This window comes from Chiloscyllium punctatum, chromosome 42 (genome assembly GCF_047496795.1).
Source record: "Chiloscyllium punctatum isolate Juve2018m chromosome 42, sChiPun1.3, whole genome shotgun sequence".
In the NCBI taxonomy this organism is placed as follows: Eukaryota; Metazoa; Chordata; class Chondrichthyes; order Orectolobiformes; family Hemiscylliidae; genus Chiloscyllium; species Chiloscyllium punctatum.
This window is the reverse complement of record NC_092780.1, coordinates 48,635,811-48,650,293: the sequence shown is the minus strand read 5'-3', so window position 1 is coordinate 48,650,293 and position 14,483 is coordinate 48,635,811. Positions and strand designations below refer to the sequence as shown.

Genomic DNA, 14,483 nt, shown 5'->3' with positions numbered 1-14,483 from the left:
AGAGATTTCTCTGACATATGAGATATAGTTAGCTCAAAGCTTCCGATTGAAACTGTTTAAAACTATATCAAATTTAATTTTGTCACAGCTTAAACAGGCATTTAAACTGGCTTGACATTTATTATCATTAATACTGCTGTTTCCCCTAAAACTAGACCATAATCTTACTCCCCCTCAACTGAAATCAAGCCAGCAAGGCTGCAACTGCCTACAAACTGAAGACAAATATAGAAAATTGAGCAGCAGAAGGTGGAGTAAAGTTGAGAATGGTGATGTCCTGCAAGAATTTGTGTTGAGTAGTCAATTATTCGCCATAATTAATATCCTGTTTAGATGTTGGAATGGAAATGCATTTAAATCTGCAGTGACTCAAATATAAACCGAGGAGCATGGGAGTTGACATTTTGAACATAAGCTCTTCATCAAGAATATGTACTCTTCTGCTCCTCGGATGCTGCCTGATCTGCTGTACTTTATCCAGGACCATGTTTTTCGACTCTGATTCTCGAGCATCTGCAGTCCTCACTTTCTCTGAGAAAATAATCAGAAAGGCTAAATGTTGTCCTTTGGATTTAGAGCAGTGGAAAACTAAGGGATAGACATCAAGACTTTACCTGTACAAAACTCAGGTTAGACCATGTGCAAAATAAATGAGCAGTTCTGGGCAGAATGGAGGGTAGGTTTACCAGAGTGATACTTGGACTCCAAGAATTTAATTGCAAATGTTAGAAAACTATGATTCTCTTCCCTGGACTTAGATATGAGGTGATTGATCAATTTTTCTGTCTAACAAAATGCAATTGAGCTCCTCCAGTTTGCTGTTGGTAAATGTGTTTCTAATTTCTTGTTCTTGTCCTTGTCCACTGAGGCTAATTATAGCCAGTGTGGTATTCACTGTGTATCTGTTTTACAGTGACTGTAATTACCGCTTTTGGCTGTGTTTGGGATTCTTTGCCTCTCCTGCTCTGTCTTCTAGTTCATTCACTTACTAAGACATTACAATCCCAATCCTGTTTTGGACTTGAGCATGAATGATGCACTGAAGGATGAGGGGTCTCCTACAAAGATGGACAGAAGCTTGAGGGAGGCAGCAGTAATGCAACCTCTGAACTCACAAGGAGATATATTTGTTTTGCAGAAGTTTGGCAATGCTGCAAAGTGTGGTACTGTGCTGGAAAATTCACTGCAGGCTAAACCTTAAATTTGTGAACACATTGTTTAATCAGAGGCTTGTTTGTGTAACCTCTGGTAAGTTATGAATGCCACTGGTGTGAGAAATAACTAAACAAGCAGGACAAAGGTCAACACGTACCATGTCTTGAGTATTGATTGCTTTTGTTTTCACTTTTTAATTCTTCCTTCAGAAGATGCATGAATTCTATCTTGGCTGGTTATTATACGTGAATCAGTATTATACTGTTCATACCTCATGTATACACCTGAGTATACGACTGGGGACAATGGGGAACCTGGCTGATTTGGTCTACCTCTTGTCCAGACCAGTTTAGCTGAAGTCAATTCGGATTCCTGACTGTCGTCATGGTTTAACTCAGTATATGCTGAAAGCGTGTTGCTGGAAAAGCGCAGCAGGTCAGGCAGCATCCAAGGAACCGGAGAATCAACGTTTCGGGCATAAGCCCTTCTTCAGGGTTTATACCCGAAACGTCGATTTTCCTGTTCCTTGGATGCTGCCTGACCTGCTGCGCTTTTCCAGCAACACGCTTTCAGCTCTGATCGCCAGCATCTGCAGTCCTCACTTTCTCCTCAACTCAGTATATGCGAAGAATAAAGCCTATAGTGTATCACTCAGTCATATGCTGTATACACTGACAGAATTTAAGGAAAAATACTGAAAACCTGTAACAAATTTAGAAAGGTTTCAGAGCCTGTGGCTGTCGACGAATCAAAACCATTCACTTTGTTAAGCAGCTGTAAATTTCTGTGGCGAGCTGAATTTTCCAACACTCAATCATGTATAAAGAGATTACAACAGATGTGTTATGCAGTCACGCTACCGTCTTTGAATTTGAACTTCCCTGCCATTGCCAGGCCTAAACGTGGACCCCCTATTGTGACTTTTTAACCAAAACTGTTTCCTTATTTCTCCTTTCTGAGAGAGCTGGCATCGAACAAGATTTTGTCTCCATATCAAATGATTGGAAATGCGTTCACTGCTTCCAGTTCTCATCCTGCTATAAAATAGACAAACCAGTGGGTTTGCTAGGAGTTGTTGAAATGTTAACAACTTTACTGTTTTCTTTCATTATGAAATCTCATTTAAAATCCTCAAGATTATGAAGGGTATTGACAAAACTGATTGATTGAACCTTTTACTGAAAACAGTATACCTCAATAGAGCAGGTGGAATTCAAATTCACAAAGCTGTTAAAACTTTTCAGTACAGAAGTGAGGAACCAGGATGATTCAAGGGTTGCAAATTAAATTAATGCCTTTTAGAAGTTTGGAATGTTTCTTTTGTAGAGACATTTGAAGAATGTTTCTAATTTCTAAGAAATTAAAGAGATTTGATAAATGTTGTCAAGGCAAATCATTCATGATGTAGATTGGAAGCAAGTAGGAAGAACAAGAAGTTGATGGATAAAGGGCAGAATGGTCTTTTTCCCAAAGAATAAAGTTATAGAATTTTCAGTGAGATTAAAAAAGGTAAGTGGAAAGGGTTTAAGAGACATTTGTGTGTTTTGCTGGAATGAAAAGGGGAGGGCTGCCTCTCAAAAAAAAAAGGGGGGGGGGTGGCTTGACTTGTTTTGAATAACAGCCTTTTCCTTTTTGTCAATTTTGTAATGATAGCTCTTCTCTCCGCAGGTACTTCCAGCATAGACACCACATGTACAATCTGGGGTCTGGAGACAGGACAGGTACTCGGCCGAGTCAATTTGGTCTCTGGGCACGTGAAAACACAACTTATTGCTCATGATAAAGAGGTAATGAGGTCTTTGACCATAAGCATGTGCGGTTCAGTACAGGATATGAGTATACCCAGTAAGTCAGTTAGTGAAGGGATCATGCAGCTCGACAGTACAGAACACCTGGTCTGTATTTTGGTTCTAGATTCCCAATAAGTTAGCTGCTTTGATAGGGGAAAATGTATTGTGATTACAAGTTAATGGACACATTGGTTGCAATATTTCTAAATGCCCTCTCCAAGAAAGGAGGGGGAGAGAGCAGTAAACTTTATGCTAGTTAGCCTAACATCTGTCATTGGGAAAATGCTGGAGTCCATTATTAATGTGATAGTGGTAGGACATTTCGAAAATCATCATGCAGTCAGGCTGAGTCAAAGTGGATTTGTGAAAGTGTTAATAGTGTTTGACAAGTTTTTTGAGGTTGTAACAAGCAGGACAGATGAAGGAAAACCACTAGCTGTAGTGAATTTTAAAAAGTTAGCATGTGTGTACAGTAAGGGATCAGAGAGGCAAATAGAATGTTTCAATCCCTAAATGGCGACTTTCCTTCACTAGATCGCAATCCAGAGCCAAAGAAATGAAATGAGGTGGAGGAGTTTTGGTACACTACAGGGGTCAAACTGATGACTTTGGACTTAAAACACTGTAGAGTTGTTCTTCTATAACACAATAGTTGTGTTCTTGTACAACCCCACATTGTACTCCAAAGACAGCACCTAAATTCTTGGCCATGTAGTTGTGTTACAGTCAACACATGTTTTAAAAATTCACGCTTTAGAAACAGTGTCCACACTTTGTGTTAACAAAACAAATGTTATAGGAGAACAACCTGTATAGTTTTGAATCTCCTTACTTTAGGAGTGACAGGCTTGCATTGAAACCGTAAGCAGTGTATTGTTTCCTGGGATGAAAGGGTTGCTTTGAGGAAAGGTTGAGCTAGTTGTGCCTAAATTCATTGGAGTTTGCAAGAATGAGAGTTAATTTTATTTAAACACGTAAGATTCCAATAGGGCTTGAAAGGTTGAGATGGTGCTTTCCCTGATGTGGAATCTAGAGTAACGGAGCAGAATTTCGGAATAAGAAGTCTCCTGTTTTAAGCCAGATAAGAAATGGAATTTCTTCTTGAAGGGCTGTTAATCTTTGGAATTTTCTTCCACAGAGAATAGCGGAGGCTGGTTTATTGAATGTATTTCCAACTGAGTTGGATGGCTTTTTGATCTACCAAGAGTCTTGATTTATGGGGCAGAGGCAGGAAAGTGCAGTTTGAGGCCAGAATTCAATCAGTCATGACCTTTTTTGAATGATGGAGCAAGCTGAAGGAGCCAAGTCGTCTTGTCCTGATCCTAATCTTATGATCTGGTTTTGAACGGATTGCTGATGAACAAAGGTGCTATTGTGCAACTGCAACAGTTATTTAATCTTATTTTATGTCTGAAGAAGTACTGAGATATTCTGTTTTGGTAGGTATATTTTTGCATCTCCAGTCATTTAGACAATTGATCCAACACTTGTTGCAATAATTTAGTGATCAGGACAGTTTCGCTGTAGCTATCACTTGCTGATAGTTCCTTAATCGTGTTCTGTTATTTTGCATAATCCAGCATATTGATCGGTAGTAATTGTTCAAATGAACACTGTGTCTACTGGACTGCAAATGTTCTTAATTGGTTAGTAGTAAAACATGTTAATGATTTAGCAACACTGCTTCAAAGTAATGATAGATATTTAAAAACATCTGAATGATGCTCTCAGTTCCTGATATGTGAATAGAGGCAATGAATAGAACAAAAACCCTTTTTTAAATGTTGCATGAGATCTGTTCCAAAGCGTCTTTGGGCTTAAAACTTTAACGCTGTGTTTTTTTTTTCCACAAATGTCGCCAGACCTGCTGAGTTTCTCCAGCACTTTCTATTTTTATTGTATGAGATTTGTTTGGCTTGTTCCCAGCGTCTGGGCCCTGTACGTTGGGCTGTGCAAAGTAGCCAGAATCTGTTAATACCAGTGACTCCCTGGAGGTGGTTTGTTTAAGCTGCTGGCCTCGCTGAGACTTGCTGGTTTGATATTTGGTTTGCAGCCAGTGCAATCCTGTACTTTATGCACAGATTGTAGAATGGAGGCTTTGTAATTGTAGCCAAACTAAAAATATTGGCATTCTGAGCAGCACCTCTTAATGGCAGAGCACATGTTGGGGAAGAAGTAGATGTACTAAGTACGATGAAAATTGCTAACTGTTTTGGCAGCAGTTGAATGATTATTTGTGCTGCTTGTCTAAATTGATTTTCATTGGTTCTGATGATGTGAGTGGAAAAAGATGGTGCTATCATGGAGTAGTGCAGATGGGGGAGATTTGCCCCATTGAGTCTGCAGCTGTGCCAGTGATTGAGTAATTATAGACATGTTTAAAGATATTTTTATTTTCAAAATAACTTTCATTTGCTAGAACTTAAAACCCTCAAGTTGAGTGGTGGGCATATGCATGGTTGTTAAGTGTATATGGGAAAAATGTAGTTATCCACTTTGCTACTGGAAGATGGATTATTATTTTAATGGTGTTAGGGTGAAAAGAGGGAGATGCAACTTGTATACCAGTTGTTGAAAATAAGTACATAGGTGGTAAAGAAGGCAATGGCATGATGGTCTTCAGAACAAGAGGATTTGAGTACAAGAGAAGGGGTATCATGCTACATTTGTTCAGGGCTTGGTCAGACTGTACCTGGAGTATTGTGTGCAGTTTTGGTCTCCTTTATTGGAAGAAGGATGTTCTGGCTATGGAGCAAGTTCAAGAGGTTTACCAGACTTATTCCTGGTATGGCAGGACTGAACTAGGAAGAGAGACTGGGTACGTTATGACTGTCTTTGTTGGGGTTTATGAGAATGAGGGAGAATGTCAATGAAACCTATAGCATTCCAAAAGAACTAGTCAGGCTAAATACAAGAATAATATTCCCAATGAATGGGGAATCCAGAATCAGGGTTACAGTTTAAGGATTATTGGGTAGGCCATTTGGACTGAGGTGAGAAACTTCTTCATCTGGAGAGTTATGAGCCTGTAGAATTCTCTGCCATAGAAAGTGGTTGAAGCCAAAATATTGAATCTTCTCCAAAAGAGCAGCAGTTCTTGGGCTGGGTCATATTGAACAGTGGGACAGTTTTGAAGAACTGAATGGCCTCCTTCTATTTTTTGTTTCCAGTGTCTGCTTCTTGCCTTAATTTGGGGATCGGTTAAGCTCAGTTGACTGGGTGGCTGGTTAGCCAACAGCAATGGTTTGATTCCTGCACAGGCTGAGGTTACCATGAAGGCTTCTCCTCAACCTATCCCCTCACTTGAGGTGTTATGACCCTCTGGTTAAAACACTACTTACTAGTTGTCTCGAATGAGAGAGCAGCTTATAGTCTGGTAAGACCACTGCACACTGGTACCATGGTGACTTTTAAATTATTCTTATTGGCCTTGTTTCCCCCTCCCCCCGCACAGATCAGAAAATAAGTTGAGATAAGATCATGGAGATGTACAGCACAGAAACAGATCCTTTGCTCCAACTCATTCATGCCAACCAGATAGTCTAACGTAATCTAGTGTGAAGTGAAACAATTGTAACCTGGAAGTTAATGGTTTGTTCCACTTTCTGCAGTGCAGATGCCCATTTAGATACAGTATTGTGTCTGGATAACCGCATCTTCCATTCTGAATGTTGTACATCAGCATCAAATACTTCTGTGATTGCTGCAACATGGCTAAATGCAGCCTAAAACTCCCTTCACTCTGCACATTGAACATTGAACAAATTGAGCATTAAGTATGGTTATGATACCATTGAAGTCACCTTCATTTTGTCAGGCAGTCTGCTGGTTCTCTGTTATTGCCAATTAGTTACTGAACTGAGAACAAGTTCTGCATTTTTGGGCCCATTATGAATGAGACTGGCTGCATGTTGGAGTTGTCAGACAGTGTAAGCGATTAGGCTGAAAAATGATGGCTCACTACTTTCATTCTTATTTAAGATGAGAGTGGCAGACTGCAAAACATTTCTAAGGCATAATAACTTGACAAAAATGTGGAGAAGTTGAAAGATGAAGCAAAATTGAAAGCACTTTATTTGAAAATAAACTGTATCTTCCTCTCCTTTTAAAGTGCTGGTGGTAAGGCAGCATGATTGCTTAAAGTTGCTGTTCTCTCCCATCTGCAGGTTTATGACATTGCATTCAGCAGGGCAGGAGGTGGTAGAGATATGTTTGCCTCTGTGGGTGCAGATGGTTCAGTACGCATGTTTGACCTTCGGCACTTGGAGCACAGCACTATCATCTATGAAGATCCCCAGCACCATCCATTGCTTCGCTTATGCTGGAATAAGCAAGATCCCAATTATCTGGCTACCATGGCAATGGATGGAATGGAGGTGAGTAGGGATAAACACGCTTGAAAATTAATAATATATTGATGACGTAATTGACGTTTCTCCCATTGCAGAACTGAGGTCTGCACACTGAGGCAGTCTTGCATTCAATTCCAATCTGTTGTGATTTAGCACTTATTTCTTTTTTGGGTGTGTTTTGGGGAGAGAAAGGAGAGAGAAACTGTGTCCCTATTCCTGGAACTGTACAGTGGACACAGCGTTAAATGCTGAAAACAAAATTAAGTTTTAAAATCACTAATGGATGATTAGCCACATGAAAGCTTACACATGAACGTTGGGCAAACTAACTAAAGATCTTCACAGATTGGAGGCTATTACTCCAATGTAAACATCATGCCCAGTAACACACGATGCATGTATAGTTTGTATGTTGTGTAATTTCATGTGGGTCAGTGCAATTTGATACTTCCGAAGAGTGAAGAGATGGGCCTAACGGTTGTATATTTTGCCCCAATGCAGATGCGGCAGTACGTTATATAAAACCATTCCTTTTAACATCAGGTTAATAGAAAAATTACGTTGTTGTTACTTTAATCCTTCAAGCCCAGGATCATTTTATTGTGATGGAATGATAGTATTGCTATGTGTTCATTATTTTAGACTTTTGTGATTGGTCAGTGGAAATGAACTTTAGACTACAAGTCCAGTTAGGTCACACCAATGTCTTCTCCATGCTGCACCCCAGTCATACTTTGCAAGTTAATTCACAACGTAACTCCATCTTTGCTGTACCAAACTAGTGGTACGATTGAAAGAATTGGCCATGCTGAGTTGTCTACAAATCATGATGTAACTGCAGTAATTATTTGCGTACTATTTTGCAGGCGAGCAACTGAGACTGCTTTGCGATTTGCCTACTGTTGAGAAGATCTGTACTGCTCAACAGGAGCAAATCAGAATACACTGTATTAACCTTCAGCAAAGGAGAGTGGCATCAACAGCCATCAATGTAGTCGGAGATGCTCAGACACAGAGAGCAAACTAAAATGCGAGCTGGTGCTCATTGCTTTTATGGTTATGAGCTCTTCATTACACTTGCGTTGTCATAAAAGCATTAGAGTCACCGAGATCTACGGCACAGAAAAAACCCCTTTGGCCATTGCAGCCTGGCTATTCAAAAATAACCACCTCCATATGATAACTCCATTTTTCAACACTTGGCCCTTAGCCTTCTATGCCTTGTCAACACAAGTGCTCATCTAAACACGTTTTAGTTGTTATAAGGGTCTCTGCATCATCCTTACATTGAATGTTTTAGATTCTCACTACCCTCTAGGTGAAACAGTACTTCCTCACATATCCAATAGACCTTCTGCCCCTTGGTTTAAATCTACACCCCCTAGTCATTAATTCCCCCAATCAAGGGAAAAAGTCTTTTCTTGTCTACCCAGTCAATGCCCCTCATAATTTTATACATCTCAATCATGTCTTCTGTCTCCTCTGCTCTAAGGCAAACAGCCCCAGTATGTTCAATCTCTTTTCATCACTGCTTTTCTCCAGCCCAGACAACATCCTGGTAAATCTCTTCTGCACCCTCTCCTGTGTGATCACATCCCTCTTATAATGTGGATTCCAGAACTCCACACAGTACTCCAGCTGTTGCCAACCAACATTTTTTACAGTTCCAGTGAAATCTCCGGCTCTTAAATTCTGTCTAATTAGTCTAATAAAGGCAGAGATACCACGTACCACCTTAACTGCTTTATCCACCTGTCCTGATACTTTAAGACACCAGTAAACATGCATTCCAAAATCCCTCTGATTCTTGATCATTCATGGAAGCTTACCATTAAGAGAAAGTGAGGACTGCAGATGCTGGAGATCAGAGCTGAAAAATATGTTGCTGGAAAAGCGCAGCAGGTCAGGCAGCGTCAAAGGAACAGGAGAATTGACATTTCGGGCATAAGCCTGAAAGAAGGGCTTATGCCTGAAACGTCGATTCTCCTGCTCCTTTGCTGCCTAACCTGCTGCGCTTTTCCAGCAACACATTTTTCATCATGTATTCCATTACCTTACTTGACCTGTCCAAGTGCATCACTTCATATTTATCCAAATTGAATTCCATTTATTGCTGATTAGCCCACCTGACCAACTGTCTATATCCTCTTATAGTCCAAGGCTATCCTTCTCACTTTTTACCACCTCACCAATATTTGTATGGTCTGCAGACTTATTGATCAATCCTCCTACATTCAAGTCCAAATTATTTATATACATCACAAAGAGCGAACTTCTCGACACAGAATTCTGTAGAACCCTAGTGAATACAGGCTTCCAGTTGGAAAAATACCTCCCAACTACTGTCCTCCGCTTCCTGCCATTCAGCCATTTGTGGATCCAATTTGCCAAATTTCCTTGGATCCCATGCGTCTTAACTTTTTTTATCAATCTCCTATGCAGACCACAGGTGCTGGAAAAGCACAGCAGTTCAGGCAGCATCCGAGGAGCAGAAAAATCAACATTTTGGGCAAAAGCCCTTCATCAGGAATACAGGCAGAGTGCCTGAAGGGTGGAGAGATAAATGAGAGGGGGGTGGGGAGAAAGTAGCATAGAATGGGTGTGGGGATGATGCTGAGTGGGTGTGGGGATGAAGGTGATACGTCAGGGAGGAGGGTGGAGGAAGGTAGCAAAGAGTACAGTGGGTGGATGGGGGTGGGATGAAGGTGATAGGTCAGAGGAGAGTGGAGTGGATAGGTGGAAAAGAGCAAAACTAATGTAGTGTACAAAAATCCCATGCAAGGACTGCACAAAACACATCGGACAAACAGGAAGACAGTTAAAGATCCGTATACATGAACACCAACTAGCCACGAAACGACACGACCAGCTATCCTTAGTAGCCCCACACACAGACAAAAAGCAACATGAATTCGTCTGGGACAACACTACCATTATAGGGCAAGCCAAACAGAGAATAGCCAGGGAATTCTTAGAGGCATGGCACTCATCCACAGACTCTATCAACAAACACATCGATCTGGACCCAATATACCGGCCACTACAGCGGACAGCTGGAACTGACAACCGGAAGCGGCAGACACAGGCCACTATAAATGCCGGAGGAAACAGCACAGAAGCGCTTCACAGGAGGCTCCCAAGCACTGAGGATGTCACCTAGACAGGGAACGAAACGTCTGCAACACAAATTCCCAGCTCGGCGAACAGAACCACAACAACGAGCACCCCAGCTACAAATCTTCTCCCAAACTTTGAGGTGGAAAAGAAGATAGGCAGGTAGGACAAGTCATGAGGACAGTGCTGGCCTGGAAGTTTGGAACAGGGGGGAAATGAGGAAACTGGTGAAGTCCACATTGATGCCCTGGGTTAAAGTGTTCTGAGACAGAAGATGAGGCGTTCTTCCTCCAGGCGTTGGGTGGTGAGGGAGTGGCGGTGAAGGAGGCCCAGGACCTCCATGTCCTCGGCAGAGTGGGAGGGGGAGTTGAAATGTTGGGCCATGGAGCTGTGTGGTTGATTGGTGCGGGTGTCCCGGAGATGTTCCCTAAAGCGCTCTGCTAGGATGCATCCAGTCTCCCCAATGTAGAGGAGACCGCATTGGGAGCAACGGATACAATAAATCATATTGGTGGACATGCAGGTAAAACTTTGGATGTGGAAGGCTCCTTTAGGGCCTTAGATGAAGGTGAGGGAGGAGGTGTGGGCGCAGGTTTTGCAATTCCTGCGGTACCAGGACGGGAGGGTGGGTTGTTGGGGGGTGTGAACGTGACCAGGTAGTCACAGAGGGAACGGTTCTTGCGGAAAGGGGTGGGGAGGGAAATATATCCCTGGTGGTGGGGTCCGATTTGGAGGTGGTGGAAATGTCGGATGATTTGGTTTATGCGAAGGTTGGTAGGGTGGAAGGTGAGTACTGGGGGGGGGGGGGGGGGGGTTCTGTTCTTGTTACGGTTGGAGGGGTGGGGTCTGAGGGCGGAGATGCAGGATGTGGACAAGATGCGTTGGAGGGCATCTTTAACCACGTGGGAAGGGAAATTGCAGTCTCTAAAGAAGGAGGCCATGTGGTGGAACTGGTCCTCGTGGGAGCAGATATGGCGGAGGCAGAGGAATTGGGAATACAGGATGGCATTTTTGCAGGAGGTCGGGTGGGAAGAGGTGTCATCCAGGTAGCTGTGGGAGTCGGTGGGTTTGTAAAAAAAAAAATGTTGGTGTCAAGTCGGTCGTCATTAGTGGAGATGGAGAGGTCCAGGAAGGGGAGGGAGGTGTCAGAGATGGTCCAGGTAAATTTAAGGTCAGGGTGGAATGTGTTGGTGAAGTTGATGAATTGCTCAACCTCCTCGCGGGAGCACGAGGTGGCGCCAATGCAGTCATCAATGTAGCGGAGGAAGAGGTGGGGAGTGGTGCCGGTGTAATTACAGAAGATGGACTGTTCTACATAGCCAACAAAGAGACAGGCATAGCAGGGGCCCATATGGGTGCTCATGCCTACCCCTTTGGTCTGGAGGAAGTGGGAGGATTCGAAGGAGAAATAGTTATGGGTGAGGACCAGTTTGGCCAAATGAATGAGTGTTGGTGGAAGGTTACTGTTGAGGATGTCTGGAGAGGATGAAACTGAGGGCTTCAGGCCCTGGTCATGGCGGATGGAGGTGTAGAGGGATTGGATATCCATGGTGAAGATGAGGCATTGGCAGCTGGGGAAACGGAAGTCTTGGAGGAGGTGAAGGGCATGGATGGTGTCTCGAACGTATGTGGGGAGTTCCTGGACTGGGGGGGGAATAGGACAGTGTCGAGGTAGGTAGAGATGAGTTCAATGGGGCAGGAGCATGCTGAGACAATGGGTTGGCCGGGGTGGTCAGGCTTGTGGGTTTTGGGAAGGAGGTAGAACCGGGCAGTGCGGGGTTCCCGGACTGTGAGGATGGAAGCTGTGGGTGGGAGATCTCCTGTGGTGATGAGGTTCTGTATGGTCTGGGAGATGATGGTTTGGTGATGGGGGGTGGGGTCATGTTCGAGGGGGCGGTGTCCTCAAGTTGGCGTCTGGCTTCAACGCGCTGCCTCCACTCCCTCTGCTCCAAACCTGACCTCGCCATCAAGCCAGCAGATAAGGGGGGCACAGTGGTAGTCTGGCGCACTGACCTCTACACCGCTGAAGCCAGACACCAACTTGAGGATACCACCTCCTACCGCCCCCCCATCACCAACACATTCCACCCTGACCTTAAATTTACCTGGACCATCTCTGACACCTCCCTCTCCTTCCTGGACCTCTCCATCTCCATTGACGACTGACTCGACACCGACATTTTTTACAAACTCACCGACTCCCACAGCTACCTGGATGACACCTCTTCCCACCCTACCTCCTGTAAAAATGCCATCCCGTATTCCCAATTTCTCTGCCTCCGCCGTATCTGCTCCCACGAGGACCAGTTCCACCACATGGCCTCCTTCTTCTAAAATTTCAAGGAACGATTGTTTACAAATGAAACATCATTTGTGAAGAGGACAGTAATCAATGGGAAACGGGAAGCTGCCTCCTGGATTCTTTTCCTCTGTCATATTGCTCGTTGAAGTTGAAGATGGAAGGTCGTTGCAAACAATTGAAGAGGATAGTTCCCGACTGCGGCATGCAGAAATAAGCAGAAGACCTGGACAGGTGGCTGCTGCTATTCCCTTTTCTAAAAACGCATCCCCTTCACACTTGTATTAAATTTTAGCTGCAATGTGTCTGCTTATTGCTATCAACATTCTATCTACAGTTGCAGTTGGTTCTAGCATCCTTATTGTTTGACACACTAAGTTTGGTATCGTGCAAATGTTGAATTTAACTCTTAATTAAGTCTCCATTTATGTCAAGGAACGGTGTTGTCCTGGGACTGACCCCATTGTATATCCTCCTTTATTGCCATTGTTTGTTTGTTTCCTGTCACTCAGACAACTTTATATTGTACTGAAAAAGGATTAATACCTGAAACATTGACTTCTCCACCTCCTGATGCTGTCTGTCTTGCTGTGCTCTTTCAGCTTCCTGCTTGTTTACTTTGGATTCCAGCATCTGCAGTGTTTTTGTGTCTGACTTCATGTTCTTGTCACCTTTAGAATTTTCAGCAGCGTTGAGAGCCACATTGGCACTTAAATGTAGGATCTCCATAAATATCATATCTGTGTTAACATCATGTAAAGCCTAGTCAGGTTAATTATATTGCTTAGTTAGTGAGGATGTTGATTATTCATTTCATATCTAGTCCCTTTTGAGTTCAGGTGAGTAATCCTGACTTCACTGTTACCTTGTTGTCACTAATTACTCATCCTGCAGTCTGAACTAAAACCACATGTCCTTTCTTTGCAGGTGGTAATTCTCGATGTTCGTGTGCCCTGCACTCCTGTGGCCCGGCTGAACAATCACCGAGCATGTGTGAATGGCATTGCTTGGGCTCCACATTCTTCATGTCACATCTGCACTGCAGGTAAAGGCCATATGCTTTAGTACTGAAAACAACAAATGCTGGAGATCACAGCAGGTCAGACAGCATCTGTGGAGAGAGAGAGAGCTAATGTTTCAAGTCTACATGATCCTTCATCAGAGCTCGAATGAAGTGTGGAAGGGACAGCATTTATGCTGTAATGTGGAAGGGGTTGAGGGTGGGGGCAGGGAATGTTGCTGATGGTGAAAAAAGTTGATAGTTCAAATAGTGATCGGAAGGTGAGAATATCAGAACAATGGTGTGTCTCCTGCCAGACTGGAAAGGACAGTAATGTGGGGGAGGCGGAGAGAGGGGGAAAGAGAGGATAACAAACTGGCTGGAGGTACACACCATTGTTCTGCCATTCTCACATTCCGATCACATTCTCTGAACTGTGAAGGTCTTTTCTCCACCAGCACCTTACACCCACTATCCCCCTCACCCCCTCCAAACTATCACATAAATGCTGTCATCTCCACACTTCACTTCAGTTCTGAAGAGTCATCTAAACTCAGTGTTAACTTGCTGTCTCTCCATGATGCTGTTTGATTGGCTGTGATGTCCAGCATTTGTTTTCAGCACAGACTCCAGCAGCTGCAGTAATTTGTTCCTGTGTATGCTTTAGTAATTTGTTCTAATCCAGAAAAAAGGTGGTTCCCCCAGAATATGGTGTTTCATTCTTCAAAGATGTATAATACATAGTTAGCTACTTGGGCAGGATTGCAATCATA

At 43.2% G+C, this 14,483-nt stretch overlaps 1 protein-coding gene across 1 annotated transcript in view; it reads left to right on the top strand.

Moving 5' to 3' along the window:
* dcaf7 (ddb1 and cul4 associated factor 7) overlaps nt 1-14,483 on the top strand; it is a 54,754-nt gene that overhangs the window by 26,032 nt on the left and 14,239 nt on the right. The window contains exons 3-5 of the mRNA XM_072561926.1: nt 2,824-2,942; nt 7,112-7,321; nt 13,638-13,755. Of these exons, the coding sequence (XP_072418027.1) occupies nt 2,824-2,942; nt 7,112-7,321; nt 13,638-13,755 (447 nt within the window). The remainder of the gene's footprint in view (nt 1-2,823; nt 2,943-7,111; nt 7,322-13,637; nt 13,756-14,483) is intronic.